The sequence below is a fragment of the Myotis davidii genome, unplaced genomic scaffold (genome assembly GCF_000327345.1).
Source record: "Myotis davidii unplaced genomic scaffold, ASM32734v1 scaffold329, whole genome shotgun sequence".
Classification (NCBI taxonomy): Eukaryota; Metazoa; Chordata; class Mammalia; order Chiroptera; family Vespertilionidae; genus Myotis; species Myotis davidii.
In genome coordinates this window covers 2,408,965-2,432,928 of record NW_006300374.1, presented here as the reverse complement: position 1 = coordinate 2,432,928, position 23,964 = coordinate 2,408,965, and the positions used below count along the sequence as shown (strand labels likewise).

Genomic DNA, 23,964 nt, shown 5'->3' with positions numbered 1-23,964 from the left:
AGCAGGGACAAAGAAAGGGAAGGGACTGACTATTTTTGGGGGGGGGGGGCAAGGGGTGTGGGAGATGTGGGAAGAGACTGGACAAAAAACGTGCACCTATGGATGAGGCCAGTGGGTGGGGAGTGAGGGCGGAGGGTAGGGCGGGAACTGGGAGGAGGGGAGTTATGGGGGGGAAAAAGAGGAACAAATGTAATAATCTGAACAATAAAGATTCAATTAAAAAATAAATAAATAAAAATAAAATAAAATAAAAAATCATACCTGCCTTCTTCGAGCTTAGGGCACACTTGAATCTCTCTAGGGCTGGTTATTCAGCACTAGATTTCTTCTATCTGTTTAGATTGTAACTAAACAGATAGAAGAAACCTTTCAATCTCAATTGCCAGAAGCTACTATTCAAACTGGCTTAAAGAAAAAGGGGCCTTAGCCGGTTTGGCTCAGTGGATGAAGCGTCGGCCTGCAGACTGAGGGGCCCCAGGGTTGATTCTGGTCAGGGGCATGTACCTTGGTTGCAGGCACATCCCCGGTGGGGGAGTGTGCAGGAGGCAGCTGATCGATGTTTCTCTCTCATCTATGTTTCTAACCCTCTATCCCTCTCCCTTCCTCTCTGTCAAAAATGAATAAAATATTTAAAAAGGAAAAGGGAATGTCAGATATCCTATATAATAAAAGACTAATATGCTAAGTGTCCGGTCGTCAGGTCATCCGTTCAACCTATCAAAGCGTAATATGCTAATGATATGCTAACGTCGCTCAACCACTTGCTATGACTCGCACTGACCACCAGGGAGCAGATGCTCCGACTGGTAGGTTAGCTTGCTTCTGGGGTCCTGACTATCGGGACTGAGCCAGAAGGGCTGGACACGCCCTGGAACCCTCCCGCGGTCCCTCCCTAACCCTGATCATGCACTGGTGGGGTCCCTTGGCCTGGCCTGCGCCCTCTCGCAATCCGGGACTCCTCAGGGAATGCTGGAGAGCCAGTTTCGGCCTGATCCCACTCAACACAGGAGCTGCCCCCTGGTGGTCAGTGTGCTCCCACAGGGGGAGTGCTAATCAGCCAGAAGCCGGGCTCACGGCTGGTGAGTGCAGAGGTGGTGGTGGTAGCTTCTCCTGCTTCCTTGGCAGGGCTAAGGATGTCTAACTTCCGGCTTAGGGCTGCTTCCTACAGGGAGAGTAACATGTGTGACAGAAGCAGCATAGAACCTGTGTCAGCTGCGTAGGCCAGATTCTGGCTTGTGTCGTACCCTTGTAATTTTAATACTTAGCTCCTGAGTACTTTATAATCATTACCCGGACTTCACGGCATCCCTGACAGGTAAGCAGTGCCATTTCCAATTTCAAGATGAAACAATAGGAGTGATTTAAGATTATAGGAGTGGATTTCAGGGCTATAAACATAAGCTTAAATGCCTTGGTTGTCAGTTTTATGCTCAAGTTCCTTGATTAACACTTTTCAACCAGCAATTCTTGAACTGGAATTGGTCCGCAGATGTGCTTTCTGCCAGCCTGGGCATGTCTGGCTTTGCAGCGGAACTGCTTTTACTGTCCCAGCAGCTGGAGCGCTCCCAGATATTGTGAAGGTCACAGGGGCTGCTGGCTCTCACTGTGTCCAAATGTCAATCATTCATTCAGGTATTAATTCTGTGGTCTCTGGTCCATGATTCTTTTCCTTAGAATCCATTCTAAGCCTGAGTATGTTTGTGAGTGTATGTGTGTGTGTGTGTGTCTCTGTATGTGTGTAGGTATATGTGTATATGTGCATATGTCTTTGTGTTACGTATCTGTGTAAGAGTATGTATGTATATATATGCACACATATTTGTGAGTACATGTGTATATGTGTGCGGGTATGTATTTATGTCTGAGTGTATATGTATATGTGTGTGTGTTTGTGGGTATATGTTTGTGTCTGTCTGTGTCTGTGCCTGTGTATATATGTGTACATGTGTGTATTGTCTTACTATCTATGCGTTACTTCTATTTGTGCTTCATTGCTTATTACTTTCAAAGATGGGCTGAACTTTTTTACTGTATCATTCTGCTAGCAGCCTTCTGAATACTAATAAGAAAAAAAATTTTTTTATGAGAAAAATATTACCGTGCATCCTGACATTTTTGGCAAGTCGTTTTCTACTCATAATGGGAAGTTTTGATAAAGTGAATTATTTTTGTACATAGCTGTTTTCCTTTGTATTTCTCTGCGTCTACCATTCTCTCTGTTTTCTATTAAATTATTATTTTCTCTGTGTGACTTTACAAGTTGTAATTGCTTTGTTATCAGAAAGAGAGAGGTGAGTTCGTGTTCTCCTTTTATCACCTTGGCGAATGAATTGTAGCACCCCTCATTGCCATAGCTTTGTTCTGCTCAGTTTTTAATGATAATTGCCCTTGTCATTCCTTGTAATATAAGCCATAGAAATCTTCTGGTTAAAGCAGAGGGAGATGAACAAGTCAGAATATATTTTCACAATGAGTTGATAAGGAAATTTCATGTTTCATTTTAAAGCATTAATTAGATGACAGGAAGCTTATGAAGTGAAATAAACAGAAGATGGACAAATGACATTATCACAGCAAGTTCAGGAAAGGTGCACATGCGCATGGGGCTGAAACAGAACATGTCTGTGTGGGTTGGTCTCTGTCTACCACCCTCGCATTGATAATGCTTTCAAATGCTTTTATTTTCTCCTTTCTTTTTCACATGGGTGCTCCCCCTATTTTTATTCTTTACATGGCGCACTTTCTGAGTTTGTACCTCTGGGTGAGAGAACACATGTGCATTCACATTGTTACACTGAGCTTAACAGGGGCTGGACTTGTGCAAGTCAAAAGCTCCTCACTACCCTCTGTGTCAAGTAGGGGCATCGCTTGTCCAACCAATCACATCAAATAAGATGAAACCTTGTGAAGTGTGCAACAGCTGTGTATGTACCTGTGTGTTGGAGTTACTCTGTGGAATGGATAGGAGGTCAGGAGCAGTCCAGCAAGAAGTTTCTTACTCAAGCTAATCACAGGGTGAATTTGAAGGAAATAGTATACTTTGGAAGGGGAGTCCTACTTTATCCCTCTTTGATTTAAGTCTCCGGTCTAAACCTTGTCATTCTTGCCAAATTCCGAACTAGTCCAGTTCCAGGACTAGGGACCTTCATCCTGTGTTCCTTTTGCCATTTTGACCAAGGTCAAAACAATTTATAACTGCCCAGTTCAACCAAAATAAAGTTGTAGTTTTGAAAAGAAAAAAAAGCAAACTCTGTCATAATGGCTACCATCAACAAATCAATAAATGACAAGTGCTGGCGACAATGTAGAGAAAAGGGAACCCTCATACACTGCTGGTGGGAATGCAGACTAGTGCAGCCATTATGGAAAACGGTATGGCGTTTCCTCAGAAAATTAAATATGGAACTGCCATTTGACCCAGTGATTCCACTTCTAGGAATATATCCTAAGAAACCAAAAGAATGTATGCCCTCTATGTTCATAGCAGCGCAATTTACAGTATGTTGGAGATTAAACCCTTATTGAAGATAATATTGGCAAATATGCCTTCCCATGCAGTGGGTTTTCTTGTTGTTATGTTGATGGTTTCTTTTTCTGTGCAGAAACTTTTTATTTTGATGTGGTCCCATTTGTTTATTTTCTCCTTAGTCTCTCTTGCCCTAGGATCTGTGTCTGTAAAGATATTGCTATGACATAAGTCTGCAATTTTGCTACCTATGGAGTCTTGTAGGGTTTTTATGGTTTCCTGTCTTACATTCAAGTCCTTTAGCCATTTTGAGTTTGTTATTGTGTATAGTGTAAGTTGGTGATCTAGTTTCATTTTTTTGCATGTATCTAACCAAATTTCCCAGCACCATTTATTAAAGAGGCTGTTTCGACTCCATTGTATGCTCTTGCCTCCTTTGTCAAATATTAATTGAGTATAATGGCTTGGGTCAATTTCTGGATCCTCTATTGACCAGTGGTTCTCAGCCTGTGGGTCGCAAACAATGAAAATACATCCTGCGTATCAGATATTTACATTACGATTCCTAACAGTAGCAAAATTAGTTATGAAGTAGCAATGAAAATAATTTTATGGTTAGGGGTCACCACAACATGAGAAACTGTATTACAGGGTTGCAGACTTAGGAAGGTTGAGAACCACTGGTAGGTCATTCTAGATGCTGGCAAGGGGACCGAGGTGGGCGGTGGAGTGAGCAAGGAATGGTTGCTGCGCTTGCTTTGGGGTTTTTACTTTGAGGAAACACAATGAGGGAAGAAGCTGGGGGCCTGTGGGATTGTGCAGCATGAGCCTCTTGCCCATCCTGGGAAAACGGTGACTGAGAGCCTGAGCTGGAAGGACCTCTGGGAGCGATCCCAGGCCCTGTTCCGGGGTGGTCACTGGAGAGGCCAAGAGCGTAGCCCCGAGTTGCACAGCCGGTGAGTCAGCCTGCGGCCATCCTGGGCTCCCGCTCCCCTCCCGGTCGCTGCCTCTGTTCCCACGCCCCAGAGTGGCCAAGGCTGCCGGCTCTGGCTGGTCTCTCCCTCCCGCTCTCAGCCCCCAGAGGTCACCAGGAACGGTCCTCCTATAGCCAGGCTGGAGAACAGGAGGACGCACCTGCCTCTGGACCGGCCTCACCCCTTCTGGTAGGTGACCTTTCTTGGTTACCTAACAGGCTTCATGCTCCTGATGAGATGTGACGACCCCCACCTCTCTCCACACACACCCTTGCCCCAGAAGTTCCCAGAAGAGGTTCCTGGAAACCCTTCTCAGAAAGAGAGCAGACGGGGAGCAGACGGGGAGCAGACAGGGAGTCGAATCCGGTCGTAGGGGGAGCAGACGGGGAGCAGACGCGGAGGATTCCTTCGCTTCTCCAGATGTTAGTTCCTTGGTCTGTGACTTCTGAGCGCGGAGCTAGCTGTCCATTAAAGGTCCCTTCCAGCTCTAACATTGCACTAGTTGGTTTTAGGCCACCCTGGCAGCCGTGTTAACTGGGTTCAGGAGTAAGAGAAGTCGTCCAATCAACACATTTTGATTACAGTACCGATTGTGTGAGGGTGTATATACACTATGGAAATAAGAAACTGTATCATGGCCGAAACCGGTTTGGCTCGGTGGATAGAGCGTCGGCCTACGGACTGAAAGGTCCCAGGTTCGATTCCGGTCAAGGGCATGTACCTTGGTTGCGGGCACATCCCTAGTGGGAGATGTGCAGGAGGCAGCTGATCAATGTTTCTCTCTCATCAATGTTTCTAACTCTCTATCTCTCTTCCTTCCTCTTTGTAAAAAATCAATAAAATATATTAAAAAAAAAAAAAGAGTGAAGTTGCTAAAACCATTAAAAAGGCCAAACTTCTCATTATTGATGAATGCACCATGGCATCCAGTCATGCCATAAACACCCAGAATCTTTTTTTCTAACCTTCAGGCACCCGCCCGAGATCAAGATCACGTGCCAGGCAGCGACAGGGGTTGCCATGGAGCCCGACGCGGACAATAATCATCGGAAGTGGTCCTTGAAAATTACTTTCCCAGGAAACTTGTATTTGAAAAACAATACCATTCTAATTTGCTTTTTCCTAAACTCATAGAGATAGAATCAAACTCTCGCTCGCAGCACAGAAAACGTCGCTCTCTGAAGAACAAAATGAACTAACAAGCAAAATAGAGGTACACGCATAGAGAGCAGGCTGACAGCTGGCGGCGGGGAGTTGAGGGGCTGCGGGGAGTGGAGAGATTGAGTAAAAAAAAGAAAAAAGAGGAAAAGAAAAACCTCGTGGACACGGACAACAGTGTTGTAATTGCGGGGTGTGGGGCGAGGTGGAGGGTTTAGGGGGGAACACATGGTGATGGAAGGGGACTTGGCTTGGGGTGGTGAACACAATACAGTGTACAGATGATTGTGCACCTGAAACCTGTATAACTTTGTTGGTGTCACCCCAAAAACTCAATAAAAAGGAAGTAAAACAACCCCAGGACCTCGTCCCGACAGGAACTGCCAGTCCTGCGGCGGCGGAGGCGCGGGAACCAAGAAGCCAATGCACCGGTTCTCCTCGGAGCGCTTCTCGGAACGGACCAGCCCCTCCCCTCCCCACCCCGCGCGGTTGCCGTGGAGACCGAGCGAGCTGTGGATGCGGAGAAGCGCGGCGGCTTGGCCTTCGCCGTCTGCCTGCCGAGGGCACTCCCAGGACCGACGCCAACATGGTTAGTGGCGCTGGACAGGGCGGGAGAACTCTGAGTAAGCCCTGGGGCTGGAGCGTCGAGGTTCCCAGCGCCCCTGGCGGTAAAGTCTAGACGTGTCAACTGAGGGTGTTTGCTCCCTGCCTTCCCCGCGTGCCTATGGGAGACAGGGATGCAACTGTGAATACCTCGGTGCGGGCTTCCCTCCCGATCCTTTCTTTCCCGGCACCGGAGCTGCGCGTGGCCTGGAAAGCAGGCCCAGGGAAGGAAGGCCGTGCGGACAGAGGCCCCCGGAAAGCATCTCTTGCCGCACCCTAACTGGAGAAGATCCAGGAGTTGGGAGTAGCTATTTGATTCAGCACAGTGCGGGGCCATGGCCCTTGGAGTAATAACACGTGTTACTAAGAAGAGTTTAATAGGCTTCTCTGGGGTTCGTTGTGAAGGGTTCGACTTGCAGATCCTGGAGCTGTCACTGTGGAAAACTGACCATCATAACTGGATCGTACAGCTGCTTGTCGTTTCTTTCGCAGATGCTTTCACGGGCCAAACCAGCTGTAGGTGGGGACCTCCCCCACACGGACAAAAGGAAGAAGAAGGGCAGGAAGATGCCAAAGCTGGAGGAGCTACTGTCACAGAGAGATTTCACCGGAGCTATCACCCTGTTGGAGGTAATGTCCAAAGAAGGTTGCTTCGTAGGAGGTGAATGCCAGGAACAGGGGTAAATGCGTGGGTGCATGCTGGTTGCTATGCTGTTGGAACAGGTGGGTGCGATCTGGGCCTTCCTGTACGTCTAGTCAGGCAAAGATTCCAGTTTCCCAGTTAGCTACAAATCTGATTAAAGATGAACTATAGGCCCGGCTGGTGTGGCTCAGTGGTTGAGCCTCTACCTATGAACCAGGAGGTCATGGTTTGATTCCCAGTCAGGGCATATACAGGTTTGGGTGTCTGATTCTGTTACGGGGGGTCATTGGGCCAAGAAAGAATATAAAGAATCTACCACAGCCCAGCTGGCGTGGTTCAGTGGTTGAGCATTGACCTGTGAACCAGGAGGTCTTGGTTTGATTCCCAGTCAGGGAAGGCACATGGATGGGGTTCCCCGAGGACCCCAAGTAGGGGGCGTGCAGGAGGCAGCCAGTTAATGATTCTCATCATTGATGTTTCTACATCTCTCGCCCTCTCCCTTCCTCTCTGAAATCAATAAAAATATATTTTTAAAAAAGACATATTTATTGAGGGACACTTTTAATTATATCTAGCCCCACTAATGGTGAATCCAGCCTAAAAATATGGAGGGTCATTTAATAGTCAGTTCATACATTGTTTATCCCAACCCCTGACCAATGTATGATGTATACTGGTTCTAGGTTATAAAATTTAGATTAAATTTAATCTACTATGTTTCATGCTTATTGTCTTAAATACTAAATCTTCAGAAAATATTTCAATCTCTGTGGCAGTAGTTCTTAAATTTAATATCTCTCCGAGCCACCTACGGTGCTTTATATTCCTGGGCTTCTGCCTTACAGATGGATTGATTGATTGATTGATTGATTGGAGAGAGAGGAGGGAGAGAAAGAGAAACATCAGATGCGAGGTTGCCTCCCACATGCACCTCAACCAGGGACGGAAACTGCCACCTCAGTGGTGCAGAGGGCAGAGCTCCAAACAGCTGAGCCCCCCGGCCAGGACAGGGATTCTGATTCTTTACAGAATCAGTGCACAGCGGTGCTAAGGAGCCTGTATTTTAGGCACGTAGCCTGCGTGCTTCTGACGTAGGTGGCCCCAGGACAGTGCACTATGAGAAACTGCTCTGTGGAAAGCACATGCTATAGGGGAGTGAAGGAGAATGAAGGGGCGCACCAAAGAATGTACCGGTGCTGCTTGACAGCGAGCGTGCTTGTCGTACCACAGTCACTACTGGCTGTATGGCCTGGAGCCTATTGCTTCATCTCTCTACTTTCAATTGTTTTGGATTAAATGTTTCACATAATTCTTATGTTTTTATATATCACCCAGAATTGTTATGAGGATAATGCTTAAATACTTTCTGGAGTGAGGTGTCAGCAAATACAGACAAATAAACATGAAGTGTTTTAAATATCAATTTCTGTAATAAGTAGAAGGTAATTGTGCTATATATAGGTATCAGTTTAATTGAATTGGATATTCATTTGTTTCTATTACTTATTTTTTATTATGTGTCAGTAATTTCATGTAGCATTTTTTTAAAAAAACAAAAACAAAACAGGGGTTACTTTAAAAAGTTTTGCTCTGATTTTTTTTTTCATGAAATTTTAACCTGAAGTTCAAACGTCATGTTGGGGAACAAGAAGAGGATACTAATTTGTGGATTGGATACTGTGCTTTCCACCTGGGTGACTACAAGAGAGCTTTGGAGGTTAGTAAAAAGAAAATTTATAACAGGAGGGCTTTGAAAATGTTATTAAGCTTTGTATATAATAATACATGCTTATGATAAAATTCTAGTGTTTGTGAAAGATGTAGGAGAAAGGAGAGTAACCCAAATGTAATAAGAAAAACCAAGGCATCTAGTATAGACTGATAAATAGTAAGAGTAAATGGAAAGTGTAGTTGACAAAGTGAATCTCAGAAAGAGATTGTGGGCAGGGGGAAAAAAAGGCTTTTAAAAAATGCAAAGCCAAATAAAGCCAGAGAACAATTAGAATGAAGTGAAATTTGTAGTGTAGTAATGCTATCAGATTTTAAGTTAACTGAACCTATGCATTTTTATAAAGTATCTTTTGTATGTCTTTTTAAGTTAGTAAAAATAAAATATTTTCATGACTTTTCATTTATGCAGTTTATAGCTGATATCATTGTTAAAAAGAAGAAAAAACAAGTGTAAGAATCTATGGACCACAGTCCTACATGGGTGGGATTGAGCTTTAGTTGCACTATTTCGTTTGTTTGTTTGTCTTTTGTTAATCCTCATCCGAGGATATTTTTTCATTGATTTTTAGAGAGAGTGGAAGGGAGGGAGGGGGAGAGACAGAGAGAGAGAAACATCGATATGAGAGAAACACATCAATTGGTTGCCTCCCACACACGCCCCAACCTGGGGAGATCAAGCCTGTAACATTGAGCCAAACCGGGTAGGGCTGCAGTGTTTTTAACCTTACAGGTAAGGGAATAGTTGAGTATTCAGATTCCCTAAATACGAAGTTTTCCAATCTCAGTAAGAAATCCTATCCCATCAGAGAAGGATGGCCCATCTATTGCGTTATTGCCGAAATAACATCACTGCTTAATATATATTTCAGGAATATGAAAATGTGACAAAAGAGGAAAATTGCAATCCTGAAGTCTGGGTGAATCTAGCCTGTACCTACTTTTTTCTTGGAATGTATAAGCAAGCTGAAGCTGCTGGATTCAAAGGTAAAGTGGGCCCCTTTAATGTATGGTATTCATCACTAATTGTAAGAGTCATTTTGGATTAAAAATTTATTTATTTTTCTGTTGATGAAAGTTCAAGTGATATTAGAAATCTAAAAAATAGCTTTACTCTTCAAAGGATATTGGATTTGAGCAAAGTTATGTTTGTGCTCTGGCCGGGAAGCTCAGTTGGTTAGAGCATCAACCCAACACACCAAGGCTGTGTGTGCTGCTCCCCACCACCCTTTCTTAGAAGGTACAGCTTCTGGCAGAAGAATGAGGGAAGAAAAACGACAAGGTATCTTTCTTAGGCCCCAGCTTGAGAGCATGTTCATGCTTTTGGTGGGAGTGGGGAACAGTGGCTCAGCTCTTATGGACGTGGATTTTACAGCTGCTGTTTCTGCTTCTGAGTGAGAAGCCAGGTAATTTCAGCATGAAGAATCTGCACATCTTTACTTTTGCTTTACCTGTCAAGACAGTAATTTTGGAGAACTAGACTCAAATTTTCAGACAAGAGTAGGGCAAAGGGAAATATGGGAGGGTAGATTAAGAATTAGAGTATAAGTCTAATTAAATTCAAAGAAGTGTAGAGAAAGTGGGCAAGGTAATGTATTTTAAGAAATTTGTGCCCAGACCAGTGTCGCTCAGTTGGTTGAGCATTGTCCCATGCACCGAAAGGTTGCAGGTTTGATTCTGGTCAGGGCACATGCCCAGGTTGTGGATTTGATCCCCCATCCCCAGTCATTGTGTGCATTGTTATTTCTCTCTCTCTCCCCCTCCCTCTCCCTTCCTCTCTCTCTAAAAATAAAAAATCAATAAAAACATATTTAAACCAACAAAAAACAAATAAATTTGTTAGGGAAGAATGTATTCCAGTGTAGAATTCTTAGTGAATTAACTGACATACATATTTAGAATTTCAGCTCAAATTCATGGAAAATATGGAACTTAAAGCCTTCTTGATTTGTACCCAAATTGTGTCATATGTACTAATGTAGTTTTCCTCAATTATTTATAAGGGCCTTTAAGGTACTTGCTTTATCTGTGCCTAGAGCAATGTTAGACACACAGAAGGTGGTCAAGGTAGCTATATATCTTTTCATTGTTTCTAAAGTTTTATTTATTGATTTTAGAAAGAGAGAGAGAGAGAGAGAGAGAGAGAGAAATATCAATTTGTTGTTCCACCTATTTATGCATTCATTGCTTGATTCTTCTATGTGCCCTGCCAAGGGATGGAAACCGCAACCTTGGTATATTGGGTCAACACTCTAACCAACTGAGCTACCTGACTAGAACTATTTTTATTTTTTTATACATTGAAGTATGACTTTTTGCTGTAAAAAGATAAAGGATTGAGTGTACAGAATTAGTAAAATTCTCCAAAAGTGCAAAGAGGGTTTTGAACTTGAAAGGTGTTAACCTTTTTGCTTGGCTGCCTGTTTGATTGTAGCAGATTATCGTGCTAGAAGATCTATGGAGTAGAGGCTGGTCTAGCACTTAATAAAATATGGAGTAGAGGCTGGTCTAGCACTTAATATAACTGTAGAAAAAGAGATTTCAGAAGGAATTGACAAAGCATACTGGGGAGGACAGCTGAATGGATTCCTACATGTATTGAAATGACCATAACTGTTTATTTCCAGTGTTTGGTTCAGCATAATAGAATCAGGTAGAACAAGTGATGGGGAAAAGCAGAGCCTTAGGACATTTTTCTTCTGGTTCTTGATGCTGTCACACAGGTGGAAACTAGACTAAAATAATATGTATTGTTATATAGCAGAGATGCCAGGAGCAGGTAAGTAAGGATTTGGGAAGTCTTATCTGAGTCTCATGTCATTCCTGCATGGGACTAAGTGCCATAGGCAATTAAGTTCTTTAATAAGCAGCTTGGATTTTTCTTTTTTAGCTCCAAAAAGCCGACTTCAAAACCGCCTCCTCTTTCATTTGGCTCACAAGGTATTCCGATTTCACACATTTAAAAAGAAATTTTCTTCTTTTTTTTTTCTTGTTACCAACAGTAAGAAATAATTAACTAGAAATTCTTATTATGTCTAGTGGATTGAAACACAGATCGTAATAAAATGCCTGTCTTTATCTGTAAAAACTCTTTTTCATATAAAGTCTACTTTGTCATATTTATATAGCTACACCAGATCTTTTTTGATTACTGTTGGCTTGTTATGATTCTTTACATCCTTTTACTTTCTACTTCTTTGTATCCTTATATTTTAAATGTCTCCCTTGTAGACAACATATAAAAAAGGGTAAAGAGGTCCTGGCTAGGTAGTTCAGTTGGTTAGAGTGTTGTTCCAATACATCAAGGTTGTAGGATTGATTCCCCGCCATACAAGGGCAAATACAAGAAACAACCAATGAATGCATAAGTAAGTGGAGCAGCAAAATCAATGTTTCTCTCTCCTGTGTCTCCCTTCCTCTCTCCCTCTAAAATAAATTTTTTTTAAAAAGAAGCCTGGCTGATGTGGCTCAGTGGTAGAGCATTGACCCATGCATCAAGAGGTCAGGGCACATACCCATTCTAGGTCAGGGCACATACCCGGGTTATGAGCTCGATCCCCTGTAGGGGGCGCACAAGAGGCAGCCAATCAATGTCTTGCTCTCACATCAATATTTCTCTCTTCCCCTCTCTCTCTAATATCAATAAAAAACATATTTTTTTAAAAAGAAAAGATAAAGAGACAAAGAAAATAGGAAAGGGAGAAAATATCAAGAAAAAAATAGAAAAGAAAAAGAGGTAAGAGAAAGAGGGAAGAGGAATCAAGTAAGTTATATGATCTCTAACTTAAAGGCTTTCCATTGTCAAGACTATGCCTCCAGAAGCTATTTTCATTCTTTCTCTGAAGGATAGACAAAGGAGAAGACAAGAACTGAAGGGAAATAGAGAGGACATAGAGACAAAATAGCTAGAGGAGGAGGAGTTAAAGTCTCTATAATGTAGGTGTTGATATCTCTGACTATACTCTAATATGAATTTTATTTAACATTAGAGAGAGGAAGGGAGAGAGAGAAAGAGAGAGTGATACTGAGGTGTTGTTCCACTTATTTATGCATTCATTGATTATTGTAGGTGCCCTGACTGGGGATGGAATGTGCAACCTTAGTATATCAGGACAACGCTCTAACCAACTGAGCTACCCAGCCAGGGCTAATGTGAAACTTTACATGTCTTTTTCTCTCTTACATTTTAGTTTAATGATGAGAAGAAGTTGATGAACTTCCATCAGAATCTTCAGGACATCACGGAAGATCAGCTCAGTTTGGCCTCAATCCACTACATGCGATCTCACTACCAAGAAGCTATTGATATTTATAAGCGAATTCTGCTAGATAACAGGTCTGTGTGCTTTTATGCCTACTCAAAATCTCATTTTGTTAGTTTCTTCTGTAACTTGTTTGGCCAAAGACATAGGGTCCTTTAGCTCTAGTATCACCATGTGTTCAAATCTGTTAGCTAATCTGGTGAGCGTAAGAACTCTTTATTGTCTAGATCAGTGATGGCGAACCTTTTGAGCTCGGTGTGTGAGCATTTTAAAAAACCCTAACTTAACTCTGGTGCCGTATCACATATAGAAACTTTTTGATATTTGCAACCGTAGTAAAACAAATACTTATATTTTTGATATTTATTTTATATATTTAAATGCCATTTAGAACTGAAGGGCAGGGAGCGGGGCCATCTGCTTCTCGCGGGCTACAGATGCATCCGCGCTTGGATAGAGAAAGAGCCCCTCCACCTCTTTAGAAGAAGCAACACAACCAACAACTTCTTGTTCATTTTTGGAGAAACTGCTTCTAGGTAGGGAGTGTTTTCATATGTCTGTATGTCTACAATTAGAAAAGAATGTGAAAACCACGCGGTACTTTCTTCCATTGGTTTGGCTTATATACATGTATACAAGTCCTTTGGTTGATCTCTTCCCCTTACCCCCGCCCTTCCCTACTTTCCTTCTGGGGATTAAAGATCAAGGTTTTTCCACCTTTATTTCATTATCACCCTTCCAAGGAGCCTTTTAGACCCTTTTTCCCCCCTAATTGCCCTCCCATGAAATTTTAATACCACATATATACTGTATATTTGTTTATGTACTGTATGTATAGCTATGCTTTGTATATAAAATTAGTATAATTTCCCACCTCTTTTAAGAACCAATTATTGCTCCATTTTTGAGTGATATTTCCCCTATTGAAATTGTATGGTCTAGGTCAGTGGTTGGCAAACTACGGCTCGCGAGCCACATGCGACTCTTTGGCCCCTTGAGAGTGGCTCTTCCACAAAATACCACATGCGGGCACGCACGTACAGTGCAATTGAAACTTTGTGGCCCATGCGCAGAAGTCAGTTTTCGGCCTGAGCGAGTCTATTTTAAAGAAGTGGCATTAGAAGAAGTGGGGGGTGGACATATAGAGAGGATGAACGAAAGGAGATAGATGAAACAAGTATACAAGAAGAGTGTGGATGGGAGGGTTGGAAGGGGTCACCTCAGCGAACGTACCTCAATCAGATTGAGGACGTTTTTAGCAAAGGCCAACTTAGGAGTACCCTAATTAAGTTAATAACAATGTACCTACCTATATAGTTTAAGTTTAAAAAATTTGGCTCTCAAAAGAAATTTCAATCGTTGTACTGTTGATATTTGGCTTTGTTGACTAATGTGTTTGCCAACCACTGGTCTAGGTGTATCAATTTCAAAGTTGCAGTACCTTTTAGGTAACTTGGTGATGAAATTGGAAAAATTAACATTGCAACTTTATCACTGACCACTTTGCCTCCCTCCCACATCCCCAAAATATCTCACCCACCTCTCTGCTCCCTTCTTTTACTTTACTTTCACAGTCTCCCACTCGTTCCCATTTTAAGTCATCAGGTCTACTTGCCTTGACTGTGAATCTTCTGTATGGTGTGTGCTTATTTGCATTTATACTCAACTATGTTATATGTTAGTTTTTTTTTTTTAACATGAACAGGTAGGAGTTAAACTTTTCACTTGCTTCTCTAATAGTCATCCTTTTTTCTACTTATCAAAACATCCAAAATTACAATACCAAAAGAAAAATCCTACACTGATTACACCTTGACTTCTTTCTTAAAAAGGCAGATTCACATCCTCTTTGCCTTGCTGTTCTTCTTGGCCGTTAAAAAAGTCTTCGTAGTTTGACAGCATTTCTGTTAACCTTTAATTCTTTTATCTAATAGGGAATACCTTGCCCTTAATGTTTATGTGGCTCTGTGTTACTACAAGTTGGATTACTATGATGTGTCTCAAGAAGTTCTGGCTGTTTACCTTCAGCAAATTCCTGATAGCACCATCGCACTCAATCTTAAGGCCTGTAATCATTTTCGTCTTTACAATGGCAAAGCAGCTGAGGTAGTGACGGAAATTCATTTTTTAACTTAATTCCAGTTCAAATTACCCTATGCTTCCTGGGTTATTCATGAAACTATTATCTTGATCAATACCCCTTTATTATTGCCAGTATGATTCTATATGAACCTAATTACTTCAATATTTATATTTACCAGATATTCTAAAAAGAATCTTGACTTCTAAATTCTCTGTGTATACCTAGTATATTGTAGATGATCTTTTCCTAGATGCCCTACATTAACTCAAATATGTTGAAATCAGATATTTTCACTTCTTCCTCCAAAATATTTTTGAGGCTCTTTGGTTCAGTGTCAGCAATATATAAATCACATCCGATCCTAGGATATCCATCACTCTCTTCTCTTTCATTCCCCATCTAATCATTTACCAGTTCCTACCAGTTCTGTGTTCTAGATATCCCTTTTGTCTGTCTGCTTTCTCCTTTGCCACTGCTCTAGTCCTCATCACTTATTTCAGTTCTTTCCCTGCCTCTAGTCTTGTCCTCTCCGGCCCAACCAGTGAGTTTGCTCCATACGCCATAGTCTCTGACTGCCATAGCTTTGCATACACCTTTCTCATTCCTGGCTGTCTTCCTTTGGTTGGTACACTTCAGTGTCTCCTTCAAGGTTATTATAAGAATCAATAGTGGTAGACGTTTTATAAATATTTAGAACTTAGCTACCTTATAAGTTCTGTGCAGAGCACTTTATATCCTTTATTTCGTTTCCCTGACAACCCTATGGTAAATTCTGTTAGAGCTCTCTTTTTATAGGAAACTACTGAGAGTACACAGGAGGCCATACATTATGACCCCCCTTTTATTTAATATTTCACACACACATGCATGCATATATACACGTATATATAGCTATAAGTATATGTAGATAGCATGTTCTATACTATAACTATGTACAGATTTGGTTATTTACGGGGGCGGAAGTAGGATTACAGTTGTGACTATGCAGAACACAAGAGTTTACTTTGTGTTATTATTTATTAATTATTTTATTATTTTTCCATATAAACCTATTTTGCCCAACCTTGTACAAATTTTTTTAAAAGAATAATTTATTAGAGAGAGAGAAAGGGAGAGGGAGAGAGAGATAGCAACATCAGTTGGCTGCCTCCTGCATGCCCTCTACCAGGTATTGAGCCCAAAACCTCCTGGTGGTAATTGAACCAGGAAACTCCTGGTTTACAAGACGGTGACCAACCGACTGAGCCACACTGGCCAGGTCTTGTACACATATTTTTAAATTAACTCTATGAGGCGACCATGTTTGGAAATTATTTCTTAGGCATTACTTTATGTCAGAAGCCACCAAAATTTAGAAGTAAAATTTCTGCATGTGTCAAAATTTTAAAATCCTACCCTTATCCGAAAAAGTTTTTACTGGTATGCCACCCAGAGTAAGAGGAGGAAAGAAAGAAACTGAAACCAGCAAATTGACTATATTAAGGTAAAATTTGTGAAAATGTAATAGCAAGGAACTTACTTCATGCTGACAGGATATTCAACTCCTCAGGGAAACAGTGTGCAGTAGTTGGCAGGGAAGGAGGAGGGGTGTAGAGCACATGTCTTTAGCATCAGCCCAGATTCACTTTCTGTGGCTTATGTCAATAAAGCTGGTTAGTTGTGGCAAAAGAAATGCCTGTCAATTAAATTGCTCAGTATGCAATCGAACAGTCCATTTATATATTCCATAAAATACATTCTTGAGTATGCTCATTTCAACTAAAGAGTCCCTTGAGTCTTTCTAATTGGCTAGTTTCCAGCATCAGCAGTTTAATAGTAAACTGGTTTTGCTATTTGATCTCTTCAGAATTTTCATCCTTGGTAAGAACAAAGAAAAGAAATATATTTTTGCCTTTCTACCTTGAATCAATCTTGGGGACATTGCCAGTTTTATTTGCACATGTTCTGTCTATAGTCTGGTGTGAGTAGCATGGTTAACCAGTATTCTGTAGGTCTAGTGCTATCCAAGTCAGGTTGCCAAACTGCACTTCCCATCTCCAAAAGGCATGCTTTTTCATTTGAAATTGTCAGTGCAGCTTACATATCTATATGTATAAAAGCTTAAGCCAGTGATGGCGAACCTATGACACGCGTGTCAGAGATGACACGTGAACTCATTTTTTTGGTTGATTTTTCTTTGTTAAATGGCATTTAAATATATAAAATAAATATCAAAAATGTAAATCTTTGTTTTACTATGGTTGCAAATGTCAAAAGATTTCTATATGTGACACGACACCAGGGTTAAGTTAGGGTTTTTCAAAATGCTGACATGCCGAGCTCAAAAGGTTCGCCATCACTGGCATAAGCAATCAAATGACCAGTCAACTGGTTGCTATGACACACCCTGATGACCAGGGGACAGATGCTCAACGCACAGGATCGGGCTCCCTCCTGTCCAGATTGGGCCTGCGGGGATTGGCCTCCTTCCTGTCTGGATCAGGCCTGCGGGAATCAGTCCAAAACCAACTATCTGACATCCCCCAAGGGGTCCTGGATTGCAAGAGGGCACAGGCCAAGCTGAGGGACCCCACCAGTGCATGAATTCGTGCACTGGGCCTCTAGTAAATTTATAATTCCCTATCACTTTGGCCTCATGTATTCCTCCTTCAGCAGCCCTAATAGCTCTTCTCTAGTAATCATGAAATAATTTGTAATGACTGACTTAATTCTTAATGTACTTTTAATAACTTAAGATTTTACAAGTATCAAATTTAGGTCTCAAACCCATGTCCATCTGGCCCTCTAGTCTATTGATCCATTTGTCTACTCCTGCTCTCAGCACCATACTGCCTTAATTACTACAGCTTTACAATAACATTTCACAGAATTCAGTTAGCTAATATTCCATTTAAGATTTTTACGTCAATACTTATCAGTTTGATTAGTCTATAATTTCTATTTGTCTCACCTATTTCTTTTTCTCTCCTTTTTGAGTCATTTTTTGGATTGTTTTGGATTGGCTATTTTTATCTTTATATTTTTCCTTTGCTAGTTTCAGAAGTTATACACTCTGTTTTTATATGTTAGTGCTTACCATAAAAATTACTACAGACATCCTTCATTCAACCAAGGTTAATGTTAATTTTAATTCTCCTCCTAAGCAATACAAAGATTTGACAATATTTTCACTTCATTTACCACCTTCCTAAATCATATGCTATTTTTGTCTTGTTCTTTAGTATCATATTTTTAAAATATCTTCTTATTGATTATTTATGTATTTATTTTTTTAGAGAAAGGAAGGGAGAGGGAGAGAGGAAAAAACAACATTGATTGATTGTCTCCTGTACACATCCTGACATGGGACCGACAGAAATCACAACCTGGGCATGTGCCTGACTGGGAATCGAACAGGCAACCCTTTGGTGCATAAGATGACACTCAACCAACTGAGCCACACCGGCCAGGGCTTTAGTATCATATTTTTTAAAAATTACTGCTGTTAAATCTATTCATTTATTTAGTGTTACCAACATTTAAATATCATAGTTTTTCCTTTTTATTCTTTTTTTTGGGGGGGGGGTACCTATTTTATTTTTTAATATATATTTTTATTGTTAATAGTATCACCCATGTCTCCCTTTTAATTTTTACTTGTAATTGAAACCTTTAATATGGGATTCTTTTCCTATTAATTGAAGTAAAATTTATCCTTCGGGCCCTGACCAGGTAACTTAGCTGGTTAGAGCATGATCCTGATATGCCAAAGTTTCAGGCTCGATCCCCAGTCAGGGCACATACCAGAATCAACCAATTAATGCATAAATAAGTGAAAGAACAAATCAATGTTTCTGTCCCTCTCTGTGTTACTACACAGAGATACTAATTGAAGTATTTATTTTCTCTCTCCCTTATTCTCTCTCTAAAATTAATAAATAATTTTTTAAAAATTAAAAATAAAGTTTTCCTTCAGATTTCCTTTAGTGAGAGTCTGGTGGCAAATTCTGTTTTTGTTGGTCTTAAGATGTCTTTATTTTGCTTTTAGATATTATAAGATATTTTCATTAAGTATAGAGTACCTATTGGCCCATTGAAGATATCTTTCCATGATCTAGCTCCATTTTTATGTTAAGAAGTTAGCTATCATTCTGATTTTATTTGAAAGTAATCCATCTTTTTAATAAAAATTTAATTTTAAAAACTTTTCATTGTTTTTTATTTCCTTCAGTTTTACTATTATTTAACTAGATGTGAACTTAAAAAAAAATTTGTCCTCATGGGACTTACTGAATTGGTGGATTAATGAGTTTAATCAGAGAAAATTCTCAAAAAATTTTTAAATTTTTTTTCAGATTTTTCTTCTACCCATTGTTGCTCATATTTCACTCAAGAACTTCAATCAGGCACATATGTTAGACCCTTTTACAGTATTATCTAATCCTACCCTCTTTTTGTTATTTTTCCTCCTTTTGTCTCTCTTTGCTATATACTCTGCAGAATTTCTTCACACCTGTTTTCCCATTCATTAATTCTTTCTTATGACATGTCTAACCTACTGCAAAACCTAGTGTTGGGGGCTCTAGGGATTTCAGGGCTGATCAAAGAAACAGATATGACCATGAGGTGACAATAGCACCCACAAACTTTATTTGGGTGACTCTTTTTTTATTTTTTTTAAATATATTTTATTGATTTTTTCACAGAGAGGAAGGGAGAGAGATAGAGAGAGTTAGAAACATCGATCAGCTGCCTCTTGCACATCCCCCACTGGGGATGTGCCCACAACCCAGGTACATGCCTTTGACCGGAATCGAACCCGGGACCTCTCAGTCCGTAGGCTGACGCTCTACCCACTGAGCCAAACCGGTTTCGGCTGGGTGACTCTTTTAAAAGTTTTGGGGGGGGGGTCTCTTAGAGCATGCGACTGTCTGGAGGCTATGGCACAGAGACCACCATCCAGAATGGGAGGAGGAGGGTACAGTAACTCCAGGGAGGAGGGGATTTGGATAGGAGCTTATTTGATAGGAGCTTATTTGTCTCTCAGCAGCAGGGAGGGAGTGTCGGGGTCAGAGACTGCTTGAGGTCCGATAGGCAACAGCAACTTAGGTTCTTTTAAAAAAATATGTTTTCATTGATTTCAGAGAGTGGAAGGAAGAGGGAGAGAGCAATAGAAACATTGATGAAAGAGAAACATCGATTGACTGCCTCCTGCATGTCCCTTACTGGGGATGGAGCCCAAAGCCTGGCCATGTGCTCTGACCAAGAATCAAACTGTGACTTGGTTCGTAGGACACGCTCAACCAATTGAACCATGCCAGCTGGGCAGGTTAGGTTCTTTATAGCTCTAGGATTTATCTTATCTATGGCTAGCAGGTGTCTGGAAAGTTTGGGAGGTATGAAAACCAGGCAGGGTATCAAGGATTAAAAATGTGCTTATTTGGTCTACATTTAGAACACACTGGATGAGTAAAACTTAAGCTGATTTTTTAAAAATGTTTTTTAGAAAACTTTTGAGCTAATGGGTCTCAGCCTGCTGTGAAAATATAAACAAGCTGGGGGGCCAATATACAGTGGCCATTTTTGGCTTGTTTATATGACAGCCATCCAGTTATTAATTTTGTTTAAAATATTTTATATTTCTAAAAGTTCTTTATTTCTTAAAAAATCTTCACTTTTTATCATTTCCAGTATTATGCTTTTAGGCTTGTCTTTTATTATCTTGAACATAGTCAGCATACTTGTTTTGTGATCTAAGTTCAATAATTTGAATTTATGAAATTTTTGTGGCTCTAATTCTGTTTTTTCTTGTTTCTCCTGGTTCTCCCTCGAGGAGTGTAGTGTCTTTGTATAGTAATAATTTAAGGCCTACATCAAAGGTGCTTTTCTCCCTAAGTGATATGCATTTCCTACGTCAGACACCCCGGAGAACTGTCAGTGTGGGACCACCCTGAACCAAGCTCAAGGCATGAGATTGCCTGCACTGCCTGTGCAGTCCTAGCCGGGCAATGATCCTGTGTGAGGGATGTTCCAGTTCTGTTCATCCTGCCCTTGCCAGTGGAGCTCTGGGGAGTCCTGGCTGATTATGGGGAAGGGTGTCCTGCCAGACTTCCTGTGCTGGTCCTGAGCTTTGTTTTTTGTTCTTGTTGCCTGGCAGGACTGTCAACAACTAAAAGTTTTAATTTTAGCCCAGCCAGAGCGGCTCAGTTGTTTGAATGTGGTCCTGTGCACCGAAGGGTTGCTTGTTCAATTCCCAGTCAGGGCACATGCCTGAGTAGCGGGTTTAGTCCCCAGCCGTGGAATTTGTGGAAAGCAGCCGATCGATGTTTCTCTCGCTCAGCATGTCCGTGGGTGAGGCTTAAAAATAAATAAATAAATAAATATTTAAAAAAATTTTATAGAATCAATAAAGCCTTCAGGGGAATAATGGTTTTCATGCTTGCTACTTTCTCTAGGTTCTGTTTTCCCCTTCATTTTTGGTCTGGCAACTTCTTCCTTTCTTTGGTATTCTTAAGAAAATGTTTAAGAGTATGTCTATTTTCATTCAGTTGTTTTCAATGAGAGCATTGATTTGAATAATCTAGCCCAGTGGCTCTCAAATTTTGATCTGGGACTACAGTTCATGAAATCTGTAAAACTTAGTGTAGTGGGTTCCAGGGATTTCAGGGCAGAACAAAGAAACAGGTATGACCATGATTGCCTGAACTGCCCATGCCAGCGGTTCTCAACCTTCCTAATGCCGCGACCCTTTAACCCTTTTCGGTCCAATGTGGAGGCTGACTCGACAGACCAGGCGCTAGGAGCAGGTCCAATGTCGAGGCTGAGGTCGACACCGCAAACCGGTTCAACATTCAATCCCATCAATTAATTTGGACCAGACTGTTTGAATTCCAAAAATAAAATTGGACCACAAAGGGTTAATACAATTCCTCATGTTGTGGTGACCCCCGATTTCATTGTTACAAATTGAACATAATTAAAACATAGTGATTAATCACAAAACAATATGTAATTATACATGTGTTTTCCGATGGTCTTAGGTGACCCCTGTGAAAGGGTTGTTCGACCCCCAAAGGGTTCGCGACCCACAGGTTGAGAACCGCTGGCCTATGCACTCCTAGCTGGGCAATGATCCTGTGTTAGGGATGTTCCGGGGCTTGGACTGTGTGAAGTGAGCAACCTGCTTAGGTGCAAAATTGAAAAGTCAGCAATTGCATACTGCACAGATGTGAGCGGTGCTGCTTTAAATCTGTGTCGTAGGCACCTACTTGCCTCACCCTTAGTTCTGGCTAGCCCTGCCGGAGATTTAAACTATCTTCAGAATACTAAAAGATCTCTTTCCACTTTCATTCTCTCATGTGTTCAATCAAGTTTTCCAGAGATAGTGTGATTTCAAAATAGTTCAAATGCAGTTACAGATATGCCAATCTTGCTGTCCTCTATTAAGCCAGACATTAAAGAGATTTGCAAGAATGTTAAACAATGAGACAGGCCAGTAAGCCAGGACCAGTGGAATAGGGAAACTGAACAGATAGCTGAACAAACTGGTTGAGCAATTAACAGCCAGATACAGAAGTTCACCTCCCTAGAGATAACACTCAGGCCACAGTTGTATTTCATTCAGCTCCAGGCCCAGAAAAGCAGAAAAAACAGATGGGACCAGCTCAGGGATTAATGACCCCCTGGCACTGACCAATCAGTGGAGACCATGGCCTTGAAAGAGCACACATAGAAAACTGATGAATATTCTGCTGAAACCCTCCCCTAAGATACCTGCCTGCAAAAGAGAGATAAAAACCCTCAAGACAAAGGACTCAGCTCTTATTCTCCCTCCAGGGAGCCAACCTGCGCCATTTCTTTCCCCTCGTCCTCTACAGGCGTGCACCTCCTAAACTCTGAGGGTCCCCAAGAGACTCACAGCCAGGGGAGCCATGGGCAGCAGCCACTCCTCTCAGACTAAGCCTCAAACCTGTCTCCAAGGTCCCCTTTTCTCCGACTTCCCAGTGAGCCAGACTTCTGTTGCTTTCTATGCTAAGCCCTTTCTTGCTTCACTGTCCCTAGCTTTAATAAACACACCCTCATACTCATCTGGACTCCTGTTGTGAAATCTTTCCTGCATGAAATCAAGAACTCACACACTACCAGCTGGCCCTAGGCAGACCCACTCAGGGCCAGGTCCCATTCTTCTCACAAAATTTTTGTCTTGGAAAATATAGTTGTTTTAAATTTTAAAAAGTTATTTATGTTAATGTATAGTAGATTTATATTTTTTGATTAATTGAATACTTACATTTTTTGTTTTAATTCAATAAATAATGATGGCTATAACCCACATAAACAACAGTTGTTTGGGATCCTTAATAATATTTAAGATTATAAAAGGGATCTTGAGATTTCAAAGCTTGAGATTATCTAGCCTAATATTACCCAACACTTTGGAATCGCTGCTGTGATCAAGAGAAGAGATTAATAAAAGGGTTGCTGAGTAGACATGCACTCCTGTCTGAGGTCACGTAGAACAGCTTATCGTGGTTAGTGTGCATAATCAAGAATTTAATCATTTTATCCACAAAACCTTAGCTACCCACTGATGAAAGTAGAAAAAGGAGGAAGAGAGAATTACTCCAAATCATAGATTGGCAAGGTAGAGATAGCAGAAAGCTGTGGAAGGGGTAAGTCTAGTGTCTTAGTAAAGACACTGGAAATTAATGATCATTTATTCTTAGGGGTGTTAAGGGGGTAAGAGAATGCAGAAGAGGTCTAATAAATAATAAAGGAGAAGAAAGAGGTATTTTATTTGATTGATCGATTGATTTGAGGGAGAGAGAGAGAGAGAAATGTCAATTTGTTGTTTCGCTTATGTATGTATTCATTGGTATGTGCCCTAACCAGGGATCCAATCTGAAATCTTGTACAAAGATGACTCTCTAACTAACTGAGCTACCCTGCCAGGGTGGGAAGAGACATTTTAATTGAGTTATGTAAACAAACAGCAATGCAGCAGGAAGGAGTTACCCTGATAATTCACCCCTGATCGCCCTGCTCTGTGTGTGACAGGGGGCGGTGCC

General features: G+C 41.2%; 1 protein-coding gene across 3 annotated transcripts in view; it reads left to right on the top strand.

Annotated features, from left to right (window-relative positions):
- TTC26 (tetratricopeptide repeat domain 26) overlaps nt 1-23,964 on the top strand; it is a 51,938-nt gene that overhangs the window by 1,248 nt on the left and 26,726 nt on the right. The window contains exons 1-7 of one of the 3 annotated variants that reach the window (XM_015572686.1): nt 5,946-6,187; nt 6,694-6,831; nt 8,469-8,561; nt 9,445-9,559; nt 11,463-11,512; nt 12,763-12,908; nt 14,769-14,940. In XM_015572686.1, the coding sequence (XP_015428172.1) occupies nt 6,185-6,187; nt 6,694-6,831; nt 8,469-8,561; nt 9,445-9,559; nt 11,463-11,512; nt 12,763-12,908; nt 14,769-14,940 (717 nt within the window). In that variant the 5' untranslated portion in view covers nt 5,946-6,184. Of the gene's footprint in view, nt 1-5,945; nt 6,188-6,693; nt 6,832-8,468; nt 8,562-9,444; nt 9,560-11,462; nt 11,513-12,762; nt 12,909-14,768; nt 14,941-23,964 lie in introns of those variants that run through there. The other 2 variants (XM_006777118.2, XM_015572687.1) reach the window with 2 other exon arrangements.